The 27586-nt window shown below is 36.5% G+C and overlaps 1 protein-coding gene across 3 annotated transcripts in view; it reads left to right on the forward strand.

Annotated features, from left to right (window-relative positions):
* PARG (poly(ADP-ribose) glycohydrolase) overlaps positions 1–27586 on the forward strand; it is a 113239-nt gene that overhangs the window by 23815 nt on the left and 61838 nt on the right. For all 3 annotated transcript variants that reach the window (XM_060286412.1, XM_030844064.2, XM_060286413.1), the window contains exon 8: positions 26500–26592. In XM_060286412.1, coding sequence (XP_060142395.1) covers positions 26500–26592 — 93 coding nt within the window. The remainder of the gene's footprint in view (positions 1–26499; positions 26593–27586) is intronic.

The following is a 27586-nucleotide window of genomic DNA, read 5'->3' on the forward strand; positions in this document are numbered from 1 at the left end:
AACTGATTGGATGAGGCCCATCCACCTTATGGAGGGCAGTCTGCCTTACTAAGAGTCCGTTGATTTAAATGTAAATCTCATCCATTGATTTAAATGTAAAACATCCTCACAGAAACATCCAGGATGATGTCTCATGAAATATCTGGCCACTGGGGCCCAGCCAGGTTGAAACAAAATGAACCATCACACAGGGGCTTTGGAAATCTCTTTCTTGTAGCACTTCTCCCTCTTCTTCTGTAATTACATTGTTTGAACATACGTAAACATCAGGAAGATTTGCAATGTGCCTCCACATCCATTCCACAGAGATAGGATTCTAGAGTGGTTAGGAGCACAGATAGGGGTCCACATGGCCTGGGTTTGGATCCTGGGTGGGTAACCTGAGGCATTCTCTCAGCGCATCAGTTTCCCCATTGGGAAATGGGGGTAAATAGTACATTTCTCTCACAGAGTTGTAGTGAGGGTTAAATGATGTAATGTATGCAAAGCATAGATCAGTGCCTGACACCTGGCCATTTTTATCCCTCACCTTCTAGAGTTAATACATTTAAACATCATGATACGATATGTTTCTGCCAAAAATTTTAATGAAAAATAGTATATATAGTTAAAACCTCCTTTGTTTCTCTCTGCAAGTTCTTTTCCCTTTCTCCTTCATTGAAGGCAGCATTGTCCTAAGTGTGGCATCTGATTTGGCAGTTATTTTTTTTCTACATTTTAACTACATATCCATTAACAAGAGATAGCAGTGTTTTCTGCATTTCAAATGATGGAATATGGTGTCATAGTGTACATAATATTCTGTAACTTGCCTTATTTTTACTCAGCAGTATGTTGTTGGGATCTAAGGATTCTGAATATATACAGAATTGTCTCATTTTAATGCTGATTAGATTCCTTGTATGAATAGCTTACCTTCCTGTGCCGGTACTGCTGGATGTTGGGGAGTTTCTAATGTTTTGCTGTCGTAAGCAGTGCTGTGATGGACACAGCCTATGGCTGTCTTTGTGCCCTTGTGATAGGCTGCAGGGTAGGGCAGGCATGTTGGAGGTTCCCTGGGTATCCACAAAGAACTCTCCAAGATAGTTGTACTTTATTTTTCACACCCTGGCCAATGCTTGATTGATATTGTCAGGCTTTAAAATCTTTGCCTGTCAGATGGCTTTTTTTTTTAATTAAAAACAATTTTTTTAACGTCTTTATTGGAGTAAAATTGCTTTACAATTGTGTGTTAGTTTCTGCTTTATAACAAAGTGAATCAGCTATACATATACATATATCCCCATATCTCCTCCCTCTTGCATCTCCCTCCCACCCTCCCTATCCCATCCCTCTAGGTGGTCACAAAGCACCCAGCTGATCTCCCTGTGCTATGCAGCTGCTTCCCACTAGCTATCCATTTTACATTTGGTAGTATATATTGCCACTCTCTCACTTCGTCCCAGTTTACCCTTCCCCCTCCCCATGTCCTCAAGTCCATTCTCTACGTCTGGTGGTGTCTTGCGAAGCACAGAGGTTTTTAATTTTGATGAAGCCTAAATTAATTTTTTCTGTTTTTGGTGTCATATCTAAGAAGCTAATCCAAGGTTGCAAACATTTACTCCTGTGTTTTCTTCTAAGAATGTTATGGTTTTAGCTCTTACTTTTAGGTTCATGACTTATTTTGAATTGATTTTTGTATATGGTGTGAATTAGGGGTCAATTTTATTTTTTTGCTTGTGAATAGCCATTTTGTGTTAATTTTCACATACGATGTGAGATAGAGGTCTGATTTCATTATTTTTCATGTGGATGGATATCAGGTTGTCCCAGCACCATTTGTGGAAAAGACTTCTATCCGTATTGAATTGTCTTGGCACCCTGCAAAAACCAATTGACCATACATGTGAGGGTTTATTTCTGGCCTCTCAATTCTATTCCACTGCTCTATATGTCTTTATGCCACTTCCACACAATCTTGACTACTGTAGCTTTGTAATAAGTTTTAAATTGGAAAATATGAGTCCTCCAGCTTTGTTCTTTTTCTAATTTGTTTTGGCAGTTTTGGATCTTTTGTGCTTTCATGTGAATTTTAGGGTCAGCTTATTAATTTCTGAAAAAAGTTAGCTGTGAAGGGTAATTTCTATAATCATATTAATAGAATCCATACTAATTCTGCATCTTGAGGCAGGACCAGTCAATTTCAGGGTTACCTTATTGCGCTTTTGAACCATATGATGTTTAAAGGTAGGCATAAAATAATGGAAGCCTTATGGCTATGTCAGAATATCTTTGTATCTAGATGTCTTTCACTCTTAAAGAGATGTAATTTTTGATGCAATGAAAAGTTGACCAAACTGATAAAATCTTTGTCACTTAAGTTATAGTATATAGATGGTCTGTTTGCGTTTTGTAATGTTCGTGCCTTAAACTAGTTACAGTTGTTAATTTGGGTAGGTACATTTGATACCTTGTGATGGCAGTAAAACACGCCATTGGTTAAAATACCCCTGTCACCTTGCTATGAGGTAAAGTAGTCGATTTTTCCTCTCTTCTTAATCACTCTACTCAGACAGGACCTTGTTTCCCTTTTATCTAGTGACCTTGCCCAGAAACATTCCTGTAAGAGTAATATATAGCAAGTTTTGGTGTGTTTAGTGTAGATCATAAATATGAGGTGATTACCAAGGTGCTGATGATAGTTTTACAGTTCTCTAGAGAGAGGAGTCATTGCATTTTTGACCTTCTGATTTTTATTTACTTTGTAAACATACGGGAGGTTGGGGGAGTCCTCACAATTGTACCAAATATTCATTTCTTATTGTTTTCTTTAAGTTTTTGTCTCTCTCTCTCTATTTTTTATAGTTATATCTAGATATAAAAGTATATTTAAAATATTTTATGATATATTATAAAGCTGTGTTACATAGCTTCATCATTTTTAGTCTTAATGGTTGCATAATATTCCATCAAATGATATGTCATTTGCTTAGCCATTCCAGTGTTAGAGATTTAAGGAAGTCTCTTTGTGTAAAGCATGTCTAGAGATTTAAGGGTGTTCGTCCCTATGACTGTCTGTTGTTTGTGCATTGTCAATGTACTTAACAGTAGACCTTGGATATTTAATACAGTTGTGTGTTTTTCTGTCCTTCAAACTTCCAAAGGTATTAATATAGAACTTTACCATGTCACAGCCCACAGGGATAACATTGCCCAGGATTGCAGGAGTTATTGAGAAGTAAGTATTAGATACATATGTGGTGGGATTGGAGGAGTAAAAACAGATCTTTAGTGCAAGGGAAGCAGTTGTTTGGCTAGGTTTTAAATTATAAGTGAATTCTATTTGCTTTGTATTGTCTGTGTCCACATTTTGGAGTAAGAATGCTTCTTTTAAAAGGGCTCTTAAATGTTGCTTTTAACAGTATTTGGGAATTCTTTACTTAAATGTCACACCCAGCTCTGAGTAACTTGTTTTGCTAAAGAAAAAAATGAAGTTTAAATTTAATATCATATCAATTTTAATATTTTACAGTTAAGTTGATTTTGGGGCTGTTAACATTTATCTCCTTAAAACTTTGCTTTGGCTGGTTCTGTGAGTAATAGGTTTTGTAACCCATACTACTTTAGAACAGGAGGTGTTCATATCAACAGTCATTTAGTGTGGTTCCATGTTACAGTCATTACCTAAATGCTAGTATTGAGAGCAAGAAGTAAGAGACCCAGAATCCTGGTGATCTTTTGAGCATCCTTATTTAGGATAAAAGCAAGGAGTACTGCCTAAGCTTTTTAAAAAATTTTTTCAGAGACCAGCAAAGATCACAGAAATCAACCTGTTATTTTGTAAATCATAGTTAAATATTTAGGTGCTACTGAGTTGAAATGGCCATTATTTAGTGTTTTTTGCATCTTGAATGCTAATATTAGTTTTCCTCCCTGCCAGCTGTTGGAAGTGCTAGGAACAAATAATCTGTGTTTTATGGCCCTCCTGGGTGGTGTTCCACAAAATTAAATTCAAACACTTCTATAATTCGTATTCTAACTGAATCGATATACTTACTGCTGACATTTTTCACAGGAAAGTTTAACAGAATGTCCTATATATTAAGAAAGTTTCTCTATTAATACATTTTAGACATATTTTAAATACTTCCCTCTTACAACAACTGTGGCACTATTTCTTTTCATTCTCAGTGAACTAACTTGTGAAATTTACATAGCACATTATGGCCATAGTGATGGAAGAGGGGTGTGGGGATGGCGTATGTTAAGAGTGGTTACTTCTGTTTCTGTGATCCTGGCTTCTATTTCTGGACTTGGATGCTAGTTAAAAAATGGATGTTTGCCTTATAATTATTCATTAGGCCATCCATATATATTTTGTGTACTTTTTGAACATTTATTTCACAATAAATGTAATTGTCAAAATAAAGAACTTTAAATTCTAAAACTGGTTTGTATAGTGAATTTTTTCAGTAAATGGAATAGTTGTTGAAAGGAAACCTAAGGTTTTTGGTGACTATTTCATCTTCCTTTCCATGTTTAGTTTTATGTCTGGAATAGAAAAGATAGGAATGAGTAGGTCTCTTATTTCCTCACTTATGTTAGTTAGTTTATCCATAAAGGCTTTCATAAATACCAAAATCAGGTATTTTGTTTTTGTTGTTGTTTTATTTTTACATCTGTGATTGCTAAAAGTGGAGAGAGAGATAGGAGTACAGGAATGGGAGATCATTTAAAATAAAAAATGGAAAAATTTAAACTTCAAAGTTCAAAGGTTTTATTGTTGTGGTTAGGCTAGAAATATATTCCTCTTTGGAAGCCACTATTTTTTTTTTTAATAAATACAGCATGAAATTTATACCTCAAGTCATACGTACACAGTAAATTCTTTATGGCAACTCGGTAATTGTGCATCTCTTGCCTTTGCTGTAGTTATTAAAATATTGAGTATGTATTGTCCTGTCTGCTCGTGTCCTATGACTTGTCAGAGAAAGGTTGTGTAAAGCCTCTTTTCCTGTAAATGAGGATGTGTAAATCTATCAATAATGAACTTGCATTCTTGCTTATGTACTACTTAATTTTAAAAGGTAAATAGGTGTCGTATTGAGTTTTGAAGGATGTGCACTAAGTGGAGCAAACTATTATGCCTAAGTCATCTTTTCCTTCAGAGTTCTTTTTGTGTAGTTTTACATTTAAAAAACAGGTATATCAGAATTCTTTGTCCCAAAAATTGAGACGTGTGCTGTTATAGCCATGTTTAACTAAAATGACATTTTTGAACTCACGTGACCATGAGAAACCTTAAAAATTATCATTATTGACAGAACAACAATAGAAACTCAGGGAAAACAAATATAAGCTTGTATTAAAATGGATTACCGAGAAAGTTATCTCACATATATAAAGTAATGGCTAGATGGAATTGTTTTGACTTATATCTTTATTATGGGATAAAAAGTTAAAATATAATATATTGAAATTATTAGGCAAAAATCATAGTGTAAGTCACCTGTCATTAAGTAGCATAAAATGCAATAGTTGTATGTTTATGCATCACTTGGGCGTCATATGTGCATTCATACGTAAGTGGTGTCTTTCAGACTTCCTGGCTTTCTGGTGCGTGCCATAGTATTATGGGCAGCTTATCTAATAATAACTATATCGAATGTACTTAGTACTTTTTTGTATGTTAAAATATTTTTTAAAATTTATTTATTTTGTTTATTTTATTTTTGGCTGCACTAGGTCTTCGTTGCTGTATCTGGGCTTTTCTCTAGTTGAGGCAAGCGGGGGCTACTCTTTGCTGCAGTGCACTGGCTTCTCACTGCAGTAGCTTCTCTTGTTGCAGAGCACGGGCTCTAGGTGTGCAGGTTCTAGGTGCTCTTAACCACAGTGGTTAAGAATCCGCCTGCCAATGTAGGGGACACGGGTTCGGTCCCTGGTCCGGGAAGATCCCACATGCCGCGGAGCAACTAAGCCCATGCGCCACAACTACTGAGCCTGTGCTCTAGAGCAGGCAAGCCACAACTACTGAGCCACGTGCCACAGCTACTGAAGTCCTCGCGCACCACAGAAGAAGAAACCCGCATACCACAATGAAGAGTAGCTCCTGCTTGCAGCAACTAGAGAAAGCCCATGTGCAGTAACGAAGACCCAACACAGCCAAAAAATATATATACACACACATATATATAAGAAAAAAATTTTAGAACAAAAATATTATAGGATTTTTTTCTTTTTTCTCTCTCCATTCCCTCACCCCTACCCCCACCCCCACCCCACCCCCCATCACCACAATCTCTATAAATGTTTCATGGAACATTAGTGTTTTTTAGACTAGTTTTGGAAAAGCTGAGGTAAGGCAACATGTTGTTAACCACTGTTTCAAATCAGAACAAATGTCATTAACCAATAACCAGTAAAAATTGTGGGCTTTCACAATAGCCTTTTTTTTTTTTAATAGTGCAGAAGTAAGTTTCTGAATGTATATAAACACATTACTCCTTAGCTTCCAGTTCCAAGTGGAATTCTTCATAACGAATCTATTTCTGGACGTTTCTTCAAAACTTAAACGATTTAAAGTATCCTTGTTAGTTTTGTCATAAAGAGCCTGTAGCAAATTCCTAATCAAATGAAAGCAGCCTTGAATGTTTCACAAGACTACAGCTAATGTCTTTATTCCTCTAGCTTTCGAACCTCTGATTTGGAGTTCAGTGGAAATTTAACCTTTTTGGACTTTTTCCCTTAGTGACTCACAGTCTCTAGAATCAATAAGGTCTGCATTGCTTTTACAGCTTGACTTGATTTAATTCATGAGAACTGCAGGAGCCAAAAGAAAGCTAATCAGAGTCAGCAAAATATTAAATTTTAGATTTGTGTGAAATATGTGGACTTCCTCCTTGGTTTGGTTAATGTATCCTTTGGGTTGGAGCATATGTTGAGGGTCTCATTCATGATTTATTTTAAATAGTGCACCTCTCATAGAATTAATTGCTCCAATTGGAACTAGGCACCTTGCTTTATAAACTTGCTGAGGTATAATGGATAATTAGTCTCAGTTGAGCCCTCTATGCACTAGATCATTGATGAAATTAGAGTTGTTATTATGTGTTTGTGAAACACTGTGTTGTATTTATGTGTGTGGAGGACAAGGAGGATGGAAATTATAGACATCCAAAAGTGAAAATTTATTTAGTAGAATTCCTCCTGTATTCTAATGATGAAATTAATCTAGTACATTAATGTCCTGTAACTCCAACCCTACCTACTCTGTTCAAATAGCTATGGAAGCCATTACTTTTAAATGTTGCTGTGTCATTGATTTCATTATCTAGAAATCTACTCTGTTGGAGGGGTGATAATAATTTCATGTTCTAATCTCTCCTGTGATTTATATCTCTATCAACTAGCTCTGAGCTGTTTTCTTTTTTTCGATGCAATTTGACACCATACCTTGATTTATAAATCCTGTTAGATTACTTCTCAGATTATTTACTCATCTTATGCTCCTAGTCATTAAAAATAAATTCTGTATTCCTTTTGGTTAAGCTCCTCGTAACACTTTTATCCACATATAAGATCTCATATTTAACACTAGAAGGATTTTCGTAGTATATATTACCTGAAGATAAAAATAGTAAGAGGAAATAAAAACAATATAAATCTGTTTTTCAAATTTATATACTGTTTCCATGTGTAGCCTGTATAAACAGTGCAGTAAACTCGGTAGGACTGAGCCAATAGCTCTTTCCACATTTTACTTTTGGTACTAATTGTGAAAAATACTCATCCATGATTTATTGCTATGGTAATGACAAGTAATGATTAACTGCACGGGGCAGTCAGATTCTAAGCTGTCAGAGCAATTATTCTTTACAGTGTTAAAGAAGTTTTTAGTAAGCCGAGTGGCATAGTACCTTGTTGCCTCAGTTGCTCTTTGATTACATGAAAAGCACTACAAAAACATTTTCTGCAAGAAGAACCATTTCCAGCATAGTGAAATATGGAATATTTTCAAATGTACTCCCAAGCTATGCTATTGGTCTAATCTGCCTTAGCCCTGGGAAGCCCAGCTTAGATATAAACAAGGTGTCTTAATCCATTCAGGCTGTTTTAACAGAATAGACTGGGTGGTTGATTTATTTCTCACAGTTCTGGACACTGGCAAGTTCAAGATCAAGGTGTTGGCAGATTCAGTGTCTGGTGAGGACCTGCTTCCTGATTCATAGATGGCTGTCTTCTTGCTGGGTCCTCACAAGGTAGAAGGAGCAAGAAAGCTCTCTGAGGTCTCTTTTATAAGGGCACTAAATCCCATTTAAGATGGCCTCACCTTCATGACCTAATCACACCAAGGTCCCACCTCCAAATACTACCACATTGGAGGAATAGGTTTCAGCATCCGAATTTTGGGGGGACAAAACATTCTATCTATAGAACCAGAGCATCTTCTTCCATTGGGAGTGGAATTTAAAAGTCCTTACTGTCACAGCACACTGGGTTGAGCAGCCGTATAAATAGCCTCTTTCCCCATGGTTGACTTTTGGCTCCTTTTTTAACCCTTTCCTTTTTCTTGGCCGACTGCTTAAGCTGCAGACCATTTTATCTTCACGTCACATGCAAACCCTTATCCATTCCAGGCTTAACCCTGTCTCCTCCTGGACTTACCCCTTCTACAAAGTTCGCCTTGTAGATAATCTCCTCAGTGTTTGATGCGACATCCTACTTGGTTATCTGTGGTAGAGATAGTGGTGGTGCTTATTATTGACATCTTTACTATGTACTAAGTACAGTGTAAGCAGTATATTTTATCTCATTTGATTCTCACAAATACCCCATTATATAGACACTGTATTTTACAAATGAACAACTAAAAATTCAAGGCTTAGAGAGTTTAAGTAGTTTGTTCAAGTGATGAAGCCAGGATTTTAACCCAGGTGCCACTCACTCCAGAGTCTTAGCTCTTAATGACTATAATCGGTTGTGGTAGTTCTCATCAGTGAGTTATTCTGCTTCCCAGGGGACCTTTGGCAAGGTCTGGAGACATTTTAGATTCTCACAACTGGGGGAGAAGTGCTACTGGCTTCTGGTGGGTAGAGGGCATGGATGCCACTAAACATCCTACAATGAACAGGATGACACTCGCGGTGACAAAGAATTATGCAACCCAAAAGGTCAGTAGTGCCTAGATCAAGTAACCCTGCTCTTCTGCAGTGGTTCTCGAGGTTTGGTCCCTGATCCAGCAGCATCACCTGGGAACTTGTTAGAAATGTAAATTCTCCTGCCCTACCCTGAACCTTGCAAATTAGAAACTCTGGGGGTGAGGCCCAGCCATCTTTGCTTTAACAATCCCCTAGCTAATTCTGATAGATGTGAAAGTTTGAGAACTGCTCTACTGTACCATCTTTCTCAAACCTCTCCTTGAAGAGTGCCTGTTCCTCAACTTTTTACCTTGGCTAAAGGAGCTTTTCCTATTGGCAGTTTTTCCTTCTCAAGTAGAACTTGCTGGAATGAAGAGGAGGAGTTGTTTTTCTCCTCAGCCCCCACTGCTGATTCCTGTCCATTGTTGAATTGTTTGGCCATGACCTAGATCTGTGAAAACCCAGGCTGATACCTGTAGAGCTGGGCTGAGGTGGGTCTCCTCTTATCTGTGCCCTGTGGTGCATGCCATCAGAGCTAGCCTTTGACTTAGCACCTCGAGAGGAACATACTGTCAGTCAAACATACTGCCAAACATTAGGTCAGCTGGAAATGATTCAGTTAAGGGACAGAATTGTCCTAGAAACCAATTAACTAAATCTAGGGAGGCCTGAAAAGGTCAAAGATTTGAATTATAAGTAGAAAGAAGAGGAGCCTGGGAAAAATCCTCTTAAAAAAAGGTGGCTTTAGTGGCCTATGGCCTTAGATCTGGCATCATTAAAAGCACTGACTTAGGGAGGGTACCTACCAACATCCAACAGCCTTTGTTCGGTTGATAATCATGTTGATGACCTATGAACTAGTCTGACTCAAACCTATATGTGAGACTCTCTACTGTATTAACCTATGATCACAAATTGGATCTGGTTATGCCCTGGGCCAGCTCCTTCTCTAACATCATTAACTCTGCATTTCTTTCCTACCATAGCCTCCTAGTTTTATACTCACTTATTCCTATAGCACTTTCTGTTTTTAAGGCTACTGCTTCCATCCCTTTTCTTTTGGGCCACTGTTTTCCAGGTTGTGTTGTTCTAATACTTTTAAATAAAGGGTTGAATGGTCAAGTTAGTTTGCTACACGTTATGTCCTCCTACTGGGCATAGTTCTGAGGAGTCTTATAGTGAAGAAATCTGCTTAGTTTTGGTTAACTAAACATTTTCCCCAAACTTATTTATAAACAAAGCCTCCTTCTGTGTAACGGCTTATGATTTCCCTCGTAGGTAATGTCCCATGGAACACACCTTGCAAAACAGTTGTAATCTATTGGCTTTTTCCTGCCTTCCTATCTTTTCCTGCCCAGCCTGGTACCTGCACATTTGACCCTTGAACAACATGGGTTTGAACTGCGTGGGTCCACTGATACGTGTGTTTTTTTCAATAGTAAGTACTACAGTGCTGTGCGATCAACAGTTGGTAGAATCTGAAGGAATTAGCGGTGGGGGCTGAGGAGAATAACAGCTCCTCCTCTTCATTCTAAGAGGTTCTACTTGAGAAGGAAGAACTGCCGAGAGGAAAAACTCCTTCAGGCAAGGTAAAAAGTTGAGGGACAGGTACTATTCCAGAACCATGGATATGGGGGGAACCGTGGATACACAGGGCCAAGTATAAATTATATGCAGGTTTTCGGCTGTGCAGAGGGTCGGTGCCTCTAACTCCTGTGTTGTTCAAGGGTCAACTGTAGTCTGCCTTTTAAATCTAGTTACTCCTTGGCACTTAACATAGTGCCAAGAGCTTTAAATACCACTTAATGCTGGGCACACTCAAATCTTTATCTTAAGCTCCTTCTCTCTGTCAGCTTCTTATATTAAGACATAATAAATTTACTTCCTAAACACTTCTTGAGGCTCACCTCTATTTCTGTTATACTTGTCTAATCCATGCTGTCATCATGACTCAGATGGTATATTGCAGCAGTCATCCAGCTGACCCCCATGTTCAGTGGTGCTCCATTCAAATCCATCCTTCATGCTCCTCACCCACAGTGAGCTATCTGAAGCATATATCTTCAAACCCTATGTGGCACCTCATCTATTTTCAGTTCTGTTGGATGATGTTTATGGTATTCCCTGGCCTTGCCTCTACCCATTTCTCCAGCATCACTTGATACTGAGCTTCTCCATAACTGATATTCTAATGACTGAATTCCTAAAGGTTCTCTGGCATGCTGTTGGCTTGTTCTTAATCCATCCTTCCAGACTTAGCTCAGTCTTTATCTCCTCTGGGAACTCTTTTCTGTCCTCCCAGCCTCTACTAAAGACTCCACTCTGTGCTCACAGTAGTACCTGTGCTTGCCTCCATGCGCTTGCCACATAATGCATGATCTTTCTATAAAATGTCTGCATCCTTCATGAGGCTGAACCTCTCCAGGGCATCTTAGTGTTTTCTAGCTTATGGCTGGTGCTCAGTAAGTGTTTCTTGAACTAACTTCAGTATACTTAAGGAGAGTAGATCAGCACACAGAAATGTGGGTCTTAAGCCACAGCCTCTTACTGAAAGATTTAGGAATTATTTGTGTAAAGTGACAGTTGACCATTTGAGATTGGCAGTTGGTAGAAAAGATGAGGCATGTACACATAACCCTTATGTCTGTTTATATGGCATTTTTACCCTAAAAAGTAGTACGTTTCTGGAGGACAGAGACCTCGCTTTGCGTTGTTTACCTTTATTTATTTAAACACAGTGCGCATATTGAGCACTGTGTTTATTCCTCACAGTGCTCAATGTGACATCCTGGGCAAAGTGGACACTCAATATATGCTTGAACTAAATGTCAACATACTACTAACAATATGCCTAACTTGAGTTAAGTATAAAGTAGAGGCTGGATCAATTGGGCTGTTCTCTTTCTTGGATTTCTGAGCTTAGCTAATTCACAGTTCAGGGGCTTGTTTACCTGTTTATTCTCTCTATGTGAGAAAAGAATGAATGCCCCAGATGATAAATTGAACCTGAGCTCGTAATCCGTTTTATTTGATGTAGCTAACTGGTGTACCAGTCGTCACATGTCTTAAAGCCAAAAATTATTTCAAAAGGGATATTTTACCATTTCAAACTCATCTGTATTTTCAAATGAATTGCAGTTACCAAAAAGTAATCCAATGCAATGGAATAAAATTAGGTGCATTTAAGAATCCCCAGACAAAATGGTGCAGGTCCAATTATATGTATTTGCACCATCCAGCTGTACATGTGTCTGGGAACCTTTGGCTCTTCCTTGAATTGCTCTGGTGACTATTTCTATTTCATTGGAGTGGAGTAAAGAGTAGGACTAGATTTCTGTTGTCCAAACAATAAGCCAATAGCGATATGTGGCTATTTACATGGAAATTAATTAAAATGAAATAAAATTTGAAATGCAGCTGCTCAGTCACACAGGCCACATTTCACATGCTCAGTCAACACATGTGGCTGGTGGCTACCGTCTTGGACAGTGTAGAAAGTTCTGTTCTGCCCTGGATGAGATCATCTCTAAGGTTTCTTCTGCATCAGACATCTTGCTAGTCCTGCTACCTAGGAGCTGGTACTGGTCAGATCTCCTCACAGGGAACTTCAGAGATTTCCCAACATTCTTTGATCACATTTTGAATTTTTTCTAGATTGGATGTTACCTGTAATAATAGAGTTGCTGAGTAGAACTTGGTCAATTTCTTAAAAAGATATTTTCATTGTAATGGTATTTGTGGGGTTTTCCCCCCCTCCCCAAAGTCTGCCACCGGGGGGTGCCCTCAAACCTTTTGGGAAATATGTTTGTTTCAGCCTTATTAATAAGAGTGAAGTTTGGACTATAATATTGACTATTCATACTGGATAATTTAAGAATTAAATTAAGAATTAAGTGTTATAATATGTAGGTATGCACATTACTTGATTCGCATGGCAAATTACTTTCCTAGTGGTGTGAGTGCGAGAAGCTGTCATTGAACTATCTTAAAAATTAGGTAAAAGTAAAAATAAGTAATTTTAAAGTATTTCTTATAGTTCAAAAATATTTTTATTAAATTTAAAACTGTTAACTATAGTAAAAGAATGAAGTTATTGTTCACTTATATTTCTCAGACAAATTAAGTCCATTTTGCTTCCAGGATGAGAAAACTTCCATTAACCATTAGCTATTTCTCTGAAATCTTGTCATGCTGAGTTTGATTGCCTGTCTATAAAAGATGGATAATAGTGTGACTATATGGTATTGAAAATATCTGTTGGCTTGTGTTAATAGCATTGTGGTTTGGTGCTGTTTGCTAGAGTGATTGATGGTTATGGCCATGTAGTCATACAGTAATAGGAGTGAGAGATGAGAAAGACCCATCAGAGCATCTTGTGCTAGTCTGAGATCATTCCCTAAAGAATAATCATTTACCATGACGGTATTGAGAAGTAAATTCTTCTAGGAGACAGAGGATAATAAGGGTGTGTTATTATGTTTTATCCTTCTAAGGCAAAAATAATTTGTGCATTTTATTATTAGCATGAAAAAAGATAATGATTACTGTTTAGAGAAGAGCTTCCTTCATGTGTCATAAACCTACACAATTTTGTTCTTCATGTTTAATCTAATGAAATTTGTATAGGAAATAGTGTGACTGGTTTTGATTAGAGGCATATTTTGTTTCAAGAACTGGATGATGATATTCTTCCTAAAGTGATTGTGTTCCCAAATTAGTTGTCACTTATTTGGGTTTTGGAGTATATGATGGTGAAATTTCCACACCCATCTACAAAAGTCTGTGAATTTTAAGCCACTAATGGCTTGTTTCCTGAAGTGAGAAACTAGTTCATAGTTCTGTCCTGAGAAACAGAACAAGGATTGGGAGAGTGGAAGTGGAGTTGAGGTAACCTGCCACAGGGCTCTTTCTCACTTCATCGTTACTTCCTCTTCCCTTTACTGGCTAATAAGAGTTTGGCTATGGGATTGGAGGTTAAGAATCTCTTTGATTCTAGAGACACTGCTTTGGGAAAGATCCCAATGTTCTCCTTACTTGCTGCAAGTAATAAATCCTTCATTCCCCTGGGTGGGGGAAGAAAAGAATGAAAGGAGATTCTAATGCTTGGCACTCTTTTACTCCTGCTGGCACCCATTGATGGGGAGAAAAAGGAAGTGTATAGCAACCTGGTTTATCCCATATTAAACAGCTGTTAATTTAATGACAAATACGGATTATTTCTAGTGTAAGTTACAGGGCACATACTTCAAAGGATCTTTTATATTATCCTTAAAACAGATCATTTCAGGTGCTTCTAGTGAGTTGTGATCTTCATCAGTGCTTCTCAGGTTTGAGTCATAGCATTTTGAAAATTACTTAGGAAGCTCTTAATAGCTGTTTGAAGAGAAAACCAAACCAAGGGACAATAGAGAGACAGGGTGGCTTCTCAGCACATCACCTTGCCTCGCCACCATATTCATTTTGTACCTCTTTTGTTGCCATAATATAAAATTTTTGGAAGTCTTATTTAAGTCCAGAAATTAGTTCACTAATTTGTGAAATGTGCCTTCTTAAATATGAAAATATTAGACTGGCTATTTCCTGAAAACCAATTGGACTTTATTAAAATTTGGAGAACATTTTTATTAAAGCAATAATTGTCATGGGTGATACACATGAGAGATCACCCTGTGGTTGGCTTGTCAGACTTGCATGAGCTTTCAGAAATTAAGGGGAATGAGTGAGTTTGTTTTCTTGTAAGCTGTCACATTCTTCTCTTCAAAGTGTCAGCCTGAATTGTGCACAAGTAAATGTTAGAAACATTCACCTTCTCTAGTTGATTTTTTTATCCTTACATAACTTAGTGCTATAATTATTTTTTTCCTCTAATGTTTAATTTTTGTAGTCTAAAAACATGCCTGAAGAAGAGGTGGATCTGAAAGATCTTAATAATTCTGACTTATGTTCTTTCTTTTTAATCTTTGTAATATGAACCTGTCTCTCGAACTTGGGAAGCTCTGGAGGTAGTTCCAGTAAGTTTTTTAGGTGTTTTATAGAAAACTCAGTTCATATGCAGTTTAATTTACTAAAAAAAAAATAAAAAATAAAAAAAATAAAAAACCTCTCGAGGGAGATTCTGATAGGCAGTAGAGAGAAGGAAGAGGGAGAGCTTGGTAAAATTACCTAGCTGTGGTAGAAAGTGTCAGTTAATTTAACAAATATTTTTATTGAGAACATTACATAAGAGTATGTTCTAGCATAGTGAATCAATGTCAATCTTGTATGCAAGGAACTTCTAATAAACTCTAGAATGCATGTCCATAAATAACTACAACATAAAGCAGGAAGTCTTAAGTGTCTTGTGAAAAAACAGACAATTAAATTATAAGAGGAAGAGTTACCTTCTAGTTGGTGCGTCCATTTAGATAGACTTTGAAGCAGTGTATTGTTTGAGTAAGACATTAAAAGGTTAGGTAAGTTTTAGAGTAGGAAAGATATTCCAGGCGTAGCACAGATTGTATTTGTGGAAGCACAGGTAGGAGCTAGAGAAGAGTAAATTGCTGAAATGTCTAGTATGTAAAATGCACAGAAGGTAGTTTGAGAGACAGAGAGAGCCCTAAGTAAGACTAGATAAGCATCTAGGGCCAGATAGCTTGATTATTAATTGAAGGATTTGTACTGTACTGAAAAGGCAAGGAAAAGCCATTGAAAGCTTTCAAGTGGAACAGGGACACACCAGGGTGTACTTGGGCTAAAACTGAAGGTGGGCTAGCGGCAGGGCAACAGTTAGATTACTGTAGTAATCTTGGTGAGACTGGATGAGGGGCTGAGTCAGGGTAGTTTAGTAGTGATTAAGAGGAGGTAATGAATATGTGACGCCGCTGGATCAGTCAGTAGGACTGGCAGTTAATTAATATGGGGGGTCTTGAAAGAAAGAGGAGGCTCCAGAAAGGGCATAAATTACTGGCCCAGTAGATAATAATACTTTGCATTTATATATGGGGCTTTAGAATTCATAAAACACGGTTATAGCTGAGCATTCATAACTCTGTAAGGTAAACAGAGTTCGAATTATCCTTATCATTCCATTCCAGTTTCTTGGCCAAGTGCTCCATTCTCTAAAATACCCTTCCTTGTGAACCTGGGAAGAAAAGTCCTGGCCTCTAGTCCCGATGTATGCCATTAAGTTTGAATGTGGGAAATTGGCTTTACATTCTTTGAGCTTCAGTTTCTCCAGATGTCGTTCTGCTTTCTGTTTTGCAGGGATGCTTGCAGGATAAAATGTAATTTTAAAATTTTCATCAACTCTATTCAGCAAATAATAACGAGTACTAAATATTATGCTTGGTACTGGAATACAAGATGTATGAAATACAATCCTTGCTTTTGCAGTGTCACAGATTAGAGAAGGAGAGGAGAAGAACATGTAAATAAATAATTATAATAAACCATAATAAGTGCTGTACTACAGGTATGTGCATGTGACTATAGAGTCACATGAGGAAGAAGGAATTAGGAAAGTCAAGGGAGGCTTCTTCACAAGGAGATGTGAACTTAGTCTTGACACATAATTAGTGGTTTAACTGTAGTAAAAGGTTAAACAAGGCAGAGGGTACAATATGCATCATCACCATAATAGTAGCCACTATTTGTTGAAAGCTTCTGAAAGCCAAGGAATTCCAAGGATTGCCCATAGGCACCAGAAGCTTGGGAGAGGCAAGGAAGGATTCTTTCTGAGAGCCTTCAGAGGGAACATGACCCTGTTAGCACCTTGATTTCAGAATTCTGGCCTCCAGAACTGTGAGAGAATGAATCTTTGTTTTTCTAAGCCACCCAGTTTGTGATAGTTACAGCAGCCCAAGGAAACTAATATAGTGTGGTCCTGGCATAAGAATCAAATTGATACTGGAAAACCCATAAAACCCAGAAATAGACCCATACTTATACAATCATTTGATTTTCAACAAAGGTGCCAAAGCAATCGATGGGAGAAAGAAACATCTTTCAACAAATGGTGCTGGGAAAATTGGGTTTCTTTATGGGGGAAAAAAATGAACTTCAACTCTTTGTATACAGCATACATAGAAAATAACTAAATGCAAAAACTAAAACCATAAAGATTCTAGAAGAAAGCATCTTTGTGACTTAGGGATAGACAAAGATTTCTTAGGACACAGAAAGCATTAAGCATAAAAGAAAAAAATTAAATACTTATCAAAAGACATTAAGAAAATGAATAGACAAGCTAAAGGCAAGGAGAAAATATTTGCAAAGCATATATATTTATCTGACAAAGGATTTATGTTTAGAATATATAAAGAACTCAATTTAAAAATAAGGCAAACCGGGCTTCCCTGGTGGCACAGTGGTTGAGAGTCCTGACGATGCAGGGGGCGCGGGTTCGTGCCCCGGCCCGGGAGGATCCCACGTGCCGCGGAGCGCCTGGGCCCGTGAGCCATGGCCACTGGGCCTGAGCGTCCAGAGCCTGTGCTCTGCAATGGGAGAGGCCACAACAGTGAGAGGCCCGTGTACCAAAAAAAAAAAAAAAAAAAGGACAAACCACCCCATTAAAAAAAATTAAAAGAGTTTAAAGGACCGGTCACAAAGAAAGATATACAAATGACCAATTAGCACATTAAAATATGCTCAGTGTCATTTGTCATTGGGGAAATGCCAGTTAAAACTAGAATGAAGTATTAGTGCACAGGCACTAGAAGGGCTAAAACGAAAATGAATAGATGTAGCTAGAGATGTGGAGCAACTGGAACTCTCATACTTTGTTGTTGGGTTTGTAAAATGGTACTACCACGTTGGAAAAAGGTCTCGCAGTTCTTTAGAAAACTAAACATATACCTGCTGTATGACCTATGCATTTCATTTCCTTTCTAAACCTACCCAAGAGAAATTAATATACGTATACACAAAAAATCCTGTGTTTATAGAAGAATGTCTATAGCAGCTTTACTTATAATAGCCAAATCCTGGAAATAGTGCAGTTGTCTATGAACAAGAGAATGAATAAACAAATTGTGGTATAATTATACAATAGAATAAAATAATAGAAGGGAACAAAATCACTGATACACACAACATAGATGCATCTCAAAAGCACAGTGCTGAGGGGAAAAAAAAGCCTTACATAATATAGTACATGTCACATGTTTCCAATATATGAAGTTTTACAAGAGACAAAACTAATCTATGGTAGAAGAAAATTTAGAACAGTGGTAGTCTCTCAGATGTGGGAAAGTTGCCTGGGAAGGGGCATGAGGGAACCTTCTAGGGTGATAGTATAATAATATCCTGTGTCTTGATAGGGATTTAGTTTATGTAGGTGTATGCATTTGTAAAATGTCATTGAATGGTACACTTAGGGTTAGTTCATTTCATTGAATGTAAATTTTACCTCAAAATGAAAAAACTTCTAAACAAATGTCAAATTATATTTATATGGAGGCTGAAGTGGTCAGGGTGAAATGTACTGATGCCCCCAACTTACTTCAAAATGCATTTAAAAAATGGATTGATGGATGGATAGATATGCAACAAAAATAAATAGAGTAAAATGTTAACTGTAGAAAATGAGTTTATGGGTGTTCAGTGTATAGTTATTTTAGCTTTGCTGTATTTTTGAAATTTTTCATAATGCTGGGAAAGTTAATTGCCATCAGTAAGGAATGGTTAAAATTGTATATCCATACTGTGGAAAATACTGTATAGCATTTATTCTATTACGGGGAAAGACTTCTAAGGCTTTCTCTTAAGGCAAAAAACAAGTTGCAAAAAATATAGTATACCATTTAGTTTAAAAATTAATGTAACAGAAAGCTAAATTTCTGTATGCACATATGTAGAAATGCTTAGAAGTAGTTTGGGAAGGAGACAAGCATCTGTTTGTCTGAGAAGTAGTTTGGAATTGGGGATTTGTGGTTAAGAAGAGCTTTGACTTCATCTGAATGGTTTGACATTTTTAAGGCAAGAATGTATCCACGTATTACTTAAAAATTAATAGAAAAGAAGGATTAAGGCTCATCACAGAGGAGTTTGTATACACGGGGATAAAAAGTTCAACATCATTAGTAATTAAATAAACATAAATTAAAATAATAGTGGTGTCAATTTAGTCTATCAGATTGTGAATAAAACAAGAATACGAGAATTCACAGTATTAGTAAGGTATGGAGTTGAGTACTTTCATATACAGCACCAGAATATAAATTGATAGAACCTTTCTGGAAGGTGATTAGACAGCATATATTAAAAACCTTTAAAAAACAAAAGCCTATGCTTTTTGATATAGCATTTTCACTTATAGAGATATTCAAATAGTTGCAGAAAGATGTATGTACAAGGATATTCATTGCAATGGTAATTTCAAGAGTGGAAAATTGGCAACAACCTGTAAATCTATCATAACAGAATTAGATAGGGAAATAAGGTATGGTGTGTCCAAATTGTTAATAATACTCAGCTACTGAAAATGGTGATATAGGATTATATTTATTTACACGGGAAAATGTCCACTATGTAAATGAAAACAAAATACAGACTGGAAGGATATATGCCAAAATGTTAGCAGTATATATATTGATAGTGGGTTTGTGGGTGGTATTTATTTTCTTTTTGTTTATGTTAATTTGCTACAGTGAAAATACATGACTTTTTAAAAAAACATTTTGTTGCTAGTGATGTTTATGTAGACTACACAGCAAAGTGGAAAATTCTTTTGTCTAATGAAAAAATTATACAGAATTGTTAGAGTAACGTGATTTTAAGTAATTTTTTTCTGTGTGAGAAGGAAAACAAATACCTAAGTGTAACAAACACCTAAATGGTTGTATTAACTTTAGGATCATAGGACTATAAAGTTTTTCACCATGTCTATTTAGATATTGGGATGATACATGTTTTATGTTAAAAAATTATTTCATAAAATTTATTGTTCTAGACCTTTTGTATAAACTTTTTTGAAATTTTTTATTAAAAAAGAGTATTAGTAACTTTAAAAATTTTTACTAGGATCTACCTAGGTTTACATCAATAGATAACATGGAGTGACTTGAGGTGTTTATTATATTTGTTGATTTGTGACTGATTAAAAAGCTGTTTCCTATGAACTCTTTGAAGAAGTAGATCTATGGAAATATTCTCCTTCACTAAAATATCACTAGTTTTCTGATTTTACCGGCTACAGATTTCACTTCCCCATTCAAAGTTCAGTAGTATTATTTATTTAGTACTGTCTGTGTGCCAGGCACTGTACTTAGTCACGCATGAATATGCCTTTAGTATTAGAGCACAGTTTACAGATTTAGTTTTAGTTGATCAAGCATTCTAAGAAAGAAGAAATAAGTACAAATCTCTTTTCTATATGTAAGCTTCTAGATATTTAAATCATTCATCATGTTTTGACATTTGACAAATTAAGTTGCTCTATTTTAGTAGTTTGTTAATGCTTCCATCTGCTAAGGAAGAATGATAACTTCTCCATGACCACTGTGATGAAATTGCAATAATTACTGTCCTTCAAGGTGAAGGCTGATATATTGAGGGGATCACAGAAAGAGCATAGGACTTTCTGCTTTGAGATTCATGAGGTCAGTGATCATGTCTGTTATTGTTTACAGTTCTGTTGTCAGTCCTGGCACAGTGTCTGGCATATAATAGATACTTAAATTTACTGGTTAGTTGAATGGATGAACAACTCTATAGTCTAAAGAGAGGAAATGGGTAAAATAGCATTATAATTTTGAAAATCTTTGTATCAGTTCTGAGTGAAACACATACATAATCAACTTTTGGGATGAGAATAAAAGGATGGCATGTACACACATGCACACACACAAAGACTTGCCATATATAATTATGCAGACCCTCCAATAGAGGGCAGGGAGAATTTAATCATCATATAAATGCTTAATTTCCTTATAATCATCATCATCGTTATAAATAATATAATATATGATATATTATAAATAAATATTTATTATTTAAGGCTCTTCTTCCCTTGAAGTTAAGCAGTGATTTACATTTTAAAAACTTTTTAATACTAATGTCTTGGTTTGCATTGTATAGATTAATAAATTGTGCAGATTAATAAATAGTAAATAATAATTTGTAAAAGGTAAGATTTGCTTAAAGATGCTAATAATATATGAGAGGGCATAAGATTATACTAGTTTTTTAAATTATGCATTCCATCTCAAATGGTAGTTGGGTTGGTTATGTTCTCAAATGACATTTTTTATCTTCCCTTTTGTGTTTTCAAAGCAACATTAGACATAGGTCAAGTGTTGACAGAAGTCCAGTGCAATAATGCTTCATCAGATAAATAAGTGATATTTTAAAGCTTGTGATGGTCAGCAAAGCATGGCAGCAGCTATTCGTATGTCAGTTTTAAAAGACAAGGACAGGTACCCAAAGGAGAAGAAGCTGTCAGCCTATTTAGACACTTAAGGTTAAATGTCTTTAGGTTAAAAATGTTTGGAAAGACACCTCTCCTTATCCCTCTACTAAATACAGCTGAAAACCCAGGACACTATAAAAGAATAAGAAGACTCTGAAAGGTGGAGAAAAGACTGACCAGCTAGGGTCTGTGGGGCTGTTGGAAAAATATGGCACCTGGGTGGTATCAGCAGAGGCCTGGTGGGGAGCCTGAACTTTCACCCTCTGCACCCACCCCCCCGCCCCCCAATCCAAAGGTATCAAGATGCCTTTCCCCCTCCCTGCCCTGGGAGTCAACAAGGGCAGTAGAATTTTCACTCCTGACTGGTAGTAATGAGGTGGCTCTCCCTTCCTGTGTCCCAGAAGACCTGCTAAAACAAGATTTAAATAAGATCCAAAGTCTCATAACATAAAATCCAGGTTTCAATAAAAAATCGCTCCACGAAGAACCAGGAAAATCTCAACTGAAATGTGAAGACAATCAACAGATACCAACCCTGAGATAACACAGATGTTAGAATTATCTAACAAGGGCTTTAAAGCAGCCATCATAAAAAGGCTTCAATAAGCAATTACAGCTCCTTGAAACAAATGAAAAATAGACAGTCCCAGCAAAGAAATAGAAGCTATAAAGAAGAACCAAATGGAAATTTTAGAAATGAAAAATACAATACCTGATTTTTTTTTTTAATGCAATGCATGGGCTCAATGGGGAGTGGGGGTGACAGAGGAAAGAATTGGAAAACTTGAAAAAGAACAAAGGAATCCATCTGAACAACAGAAAGAAATAGACTTTTATGTCATTTTTTTTCTGAGGTGACTCAGAAAAGTTAGAATGGTTTAATAATTTTGGTCTAAAAGTGACTATATATTTCCTTTCAGATTTTCTCATAATGTAGAAAATAATAATAGCATAATGGTCTAGTATATATAATTTTGGGGTTTATATTGGCTTGAAAATCTGAATTAAATTCCTAAATTTCCTATACTGGTTGTACTACTGGTCAAACAAGCAAACATTACATTCAAGAAACATTAAAATTTATTTAAAAAAGTGTAGGGACCTATGGAACTATTTAAAAATATTTAACAGTCATGCCTTTTTAGTACTGGAGGGAGAGGAGAAAAGGGGCAGGGATAAAAAAATACTCAACAACAAAAAATAGTGGCTGAAAACTAGAAATAATAGCTGAAAATTTCCCAGATTTGACAGAAAACATCAAGAAGCTGAGCAAACCTCTTACAGGATAAACCCAAAGAAATCCATGCCAAGACATATCATAGTCAAACTTCCTCAAACTAAAGGCAAAGAAAAAAATTTTGAAAGCATCCAGAAAGAAATAACACATTGCCTATAGGGGAAAAACAGTTTGAACGTTGTTGGATTTCTCATCAGAAAATATGAAAGCCAGAAAGAAGTGACATAATATTTTTGAAGGAGTAAGAGAAAAGAACTTTCAACAGAGAAGTGTATATCCATTGAAAATATCCTTCAGGACTGTAGGAGAAACGGTGACATTCTCAGATGAAGGAAAGGAAGAGAATTTGTCATTAATAGATCTATCCTAAAAGAATGTCTGAAGGAATTTCTTGAAACAGAAAGGAAATGATAAAAATGGAATCTTGGAACACCAGGACAGAAGAAAGAACAGTAGAAAGAGTAAAAATATAGTAGACTTTTCTTCTTGAGTATTCTAAATAGTGTTTGACATTTTCTGTTTCACTATTTTCAAACATTATAACACTATCAAATGTTCTCAATGTATGTGGAGAAATATTAAAGAAAATTATAATGGGGGTGGGTAAAGAGCCTTAAAGGTAAAGTTTCTATACTTTACTGCAACATGTGAAATGTTGACACCAGGAAACAGTGATAAGTTATATATAACGAATGCCTAGAGCAGCCAATTTAAAAAAAATCTGTTCAAAGAGATGTGTTCAAATATACTTTAGATAAATAAAAATGGAATTCTAAAATATGTTCAAGTAACCCATAAGAATGAAGGAAAAGAAAACAGGTAAAAGAAAGAGAAAATTAAAATGTTCTAATTTATCAATGATTAAATGTAAATGTCAAAGTTCACCAATTAAAAGCCGATTTACAGGGGCTTCCCTGGTGGCGCAGTGGTTGGGAGTCCGCCTGCCAATGCAGGAGACGCAGGTTCGTGCCCCGGACCGGGAAGATCCCACATGCCGCGGAGCAGCTGGGCCCGTGGCCATGGCCGCTGAGCCTGCGCGTCCGGAGCCTGTGCTCTGCAATGGGAGAGGCCACAACAGTGAGAGGCCCACATACCGCAAAAAAAAAAAAAAGAAAAAAAAGACGATTTACAGAGTAGATTAAAAAAACCTGACACATTATATGCTGCTTGCAAGAAATTATTTCAGACATAACAGTATAGGCAGGTTGAAAGTAAAAGACAGCCTTGTTTGTAATAGCCAAAAACTTGAAACAACCAAAATGCCCCTCAGTAGGTAAATGGTTAAACAAACTGTGGTATATTCGTACTATGGAATACTACTCAGCAGTAGGAATTAACTGTTGATACATGCATGAACTTGAATAGATCTCAAGGATGTTACACTGGGTGAAAAAAAGTCTATCTTAAAAGGACACACACCATATGATTCCATTTGTATAACACAACAGAATTACAGAGATGGAAAGCAGATTGGTGCTTTCTAGGGCTTAGGGATGGTTGGAAGGAGGGTGTGACTATAAATTAGTAGCACAAAGGAGACTTTTGTTATAGTGGAACACTTCTGCATCTTGATTTTGGTTACACAAATGTACACGTGATAAAATAGCATAGAACAATACACACATACTGTACCAATATTAATTACCTGGTTTTGATATTGTGTTACAGTTAATCTGAAATGTAACCTTTAAGGGAAACTTGGTGAGGGGTAAACCGGACCTCCATATATTATTTTTGCAGCTTTCTGTGAATCTATAATTACTTCAAAATAAAATGTTTTAAAAAACAAAAAGATAAATTATGAATAAGAAGAATTTGAATATCTTAATACATTAATATGTTTTATGCATTTTCAGGTACAGGAAAGCAAGTATCTTTAATATATACAATAAAATTCTAAAATAGAATGCCTTCTATGTATGATTTTTTTTAATTTAGTTTTTCTTTTTATTAGCATTAAAGAGGCTTATAATGAAGAGGCTTTGAACCTTTTAGCTTTTATTTATTTTTTTAGTGTGTTAACTTCCCATTATAGAAGATTAGGATTTAGCTGTTGTTTACTTAACCCTGTCACCATTAACAGCCTTATTCATGTTTCCCCACTTTTCCACTATAGATATCATATTCATTTCAATTAGATCAGTATTCTGGTTTTTTAGTAGGATGGTAAAAACACTGTTCATATCTGAGATCTGATTCCTTTTCTACTCTTGTACAACTTTTTGTTTTCCCCAGAATTAATAATTGTATTCTTGTTTTTTATATACCTATGATTAATTGGATCCTACACTCTCTGAATTGCAAATATCTTTCTGTTCATTCTGAATATCAATTTTCCCATTTTCCTAATTTAAAGAGGGAGGTGGGCATAGGTTTGGATTTTAGAGCTTTGGTATAAAGAAAATTCTTAGTGTTAGAACTTTTTTTTTTTTTTTTTTTTTTTGCGGTACGCGGACCTTTCACTGTTGTGGCCTCTCCCATTGCGGAGCACAGGCTCCGAATGCGCAGACTCAGCGGCCATGGCTCACGGCCCTAGCCGCTCCGCGGCATGTGGGATCTTCCCCGGACCGGGGCACGAACCCGTGTCCCCTGCATCGGCAGGCAGACTCTCAACCACTGCGCCACCAGGGAAGCCCTGTTAGAATTTTCTTGTAAAACCAGAGTGAATGTAAATTATCTTTGCTACTTTTTCTATTTATGCACATACTGTGTCCAGCTGTAGACAGACAAATGAATATTCCTTTATTTCAGCTTAGCTCCTGATAGCAAAGGGAATCATAGATATTTGTAAAGAGTCTGTATCCTCATCAATCCCAAACATTTGTTACATAGAGAAGTGGAGAGAGCTGTGGAATATAGGCCAGAATACTTGGGTTCTAGTTCTGATTTAGTTGCTAATTGACATTTTCCGTCTAGGATAATCAGGTAACCTCCTTGGCTTCAGTTTTCTTTTCTCTTTAATAATGACAGGATCAGACTGGATTATAACTGAGACCTCATCTATCTAGTTCAGATGTGATTTCAGATAGATACATGATTTACTTTAATCCTGACTGTATATATAGAATCCCTAGATTAAGAGTGTTTTCATTTTCAGTATTTTAAAAGAAATACTCTGATGTTTAGAGAGAAGTTGGATTAAATGGCCTAAAGTAATTTCTAAAGCATTGAAGAGATGGGAAATTACAAAAGACAGAAATAGGCCATGAATGTCGTCTTTCTTGTACTTCAAATTATGATATGGGAATCGTGGTTTTAACTTCCTAAAGGTGCCTAGAAAAGGAAATTGTAAGTCACCTGGAACTTCATTGTTTACTACCCAGTAGGTTAGATTTGACACATATAATATGCTCTGAAACGATTAGGGTGGCTTTTATGGTGATTTCTTTAAATTACTGACTGTAGAAGCTTGAGGGCTTCTGAGAGAGTTCTTTGTGGTCTAATAGTTTTTAGTTGATGTAACTGAGGTCAGAAGGTACTGTTTTTCATATGCAAGCATTTATTTAGTTGTGAATGTGATATGATAGATATTTCATATTTGGGATACTCGATTCATTTTCAGAGGGCATTTAGGTGAATTACATACATTTGGAAATTAATTTGTAAGTTCCTTACTGCACCTGTTGGTGTACTTGTGCATGTGTTCAATGATGCTGATAATATGCCTTCTTATGGGATCCTATATAAAGCACATATGTAATTTAATAACAGATATTTGTTCATTGGTTATTATTCACTGATAACATTTTATTGGTTTTCAGGTACTAGAAGAAGCAGAAGCTCAACACTTATACCAGTCCATTTTGCCTGATATGGTGAAAATTGCACTCTGTCTGCCAAATATTTGCACCCAGGTTGGTGGAAATAACTTCTTCCTCAGTAGCTTTCTTGAGACTCACAGTTGAATTTCGTTTAAACTCTAATTGTCAAGGTCAAACAGAGAGATGGGAAACAGTTTTTTGCCAGAGTATGATGATTTTGCTATACTAAGGAAAAGGTTAGAGGCTACAGAGAACACTGCGAGTGGACATTAAAAATGCAGCATTCAATTTCTGAGCTTCAGTTTACAGTGTTGATGTTTGCTTACTCATACTTCTTTTTCTTTTTTTAAAAAATAATCTCTGAATTTCAAAAAAGGATAGTCATTATTTCAAAGCATACTAATGGATTTAGAAAATTTTATCTTCAAAATGGCTTAATACATACTCCTTCCTCCCCTCTCCCCCAAAGTAGTGTATTGTATAACAAATGAGTTCATGATACATTCTTAACTTTTAAAAATAAAAGAAAGAATCTGGTATTATTTTGTTTTGTGTGGGAGTGTATTATTTATTGCTACATAACAAACTACCTCAAAATTTAGTGGTTTAAAATAGGAAACTTTTATTATCGCAGTTTCTGTTGGGAATTTGGGAGCAGCTTAGCTGACTGGTACTGGCTCGGGATCTCTCTTGTGGTTTCAGTCAGGGTGTTGGGCAGGGCTGCAGTCATCTGAAGGTTTGACTGAAGCTGGAGGAGCTACCTTTCAGCTGGCTCACTCACATGACTGCTGGCAGAAGGCCTTAGTTCCTTGCTGTGGGGCTCTCTGTAGGCTGATTGGGTATCCTCGTGACATGGTTGCTAACTTCCCCAGAAAAAGCCACCCAAAGGAGAGAGGCAGGAAGAGGCAGTGCCTTTTTGACCTCGTTTCTGAAGGCACACACTACCGCTTTCACTATTTTTTCTCTGCATTAGAATTTAGTCAATAAATCTAGCTCATACTCAAGGAGAGGATAATTAGACTCTGCCTCTCAAGGGGGGAGAGTATCAAAGAATTTGTAGATGTAATTATAAGAGGTTGTTGGTTTG

The sequence above is a fragment of the Globicephala melas genome, chromosome 16 (assembly GCF_963455315.2).
Source record: "Globicephala melas chromosome 16, mGloMel1.2, whole genome shotgun sequence".
NCBI classification, from domain to species: domain Eukaryota; kingdom Metazoa; phylum Chordata; class Mammalia; order Artiodactyla; family Delphinidae; genus Globicephala; species Globicephala melas.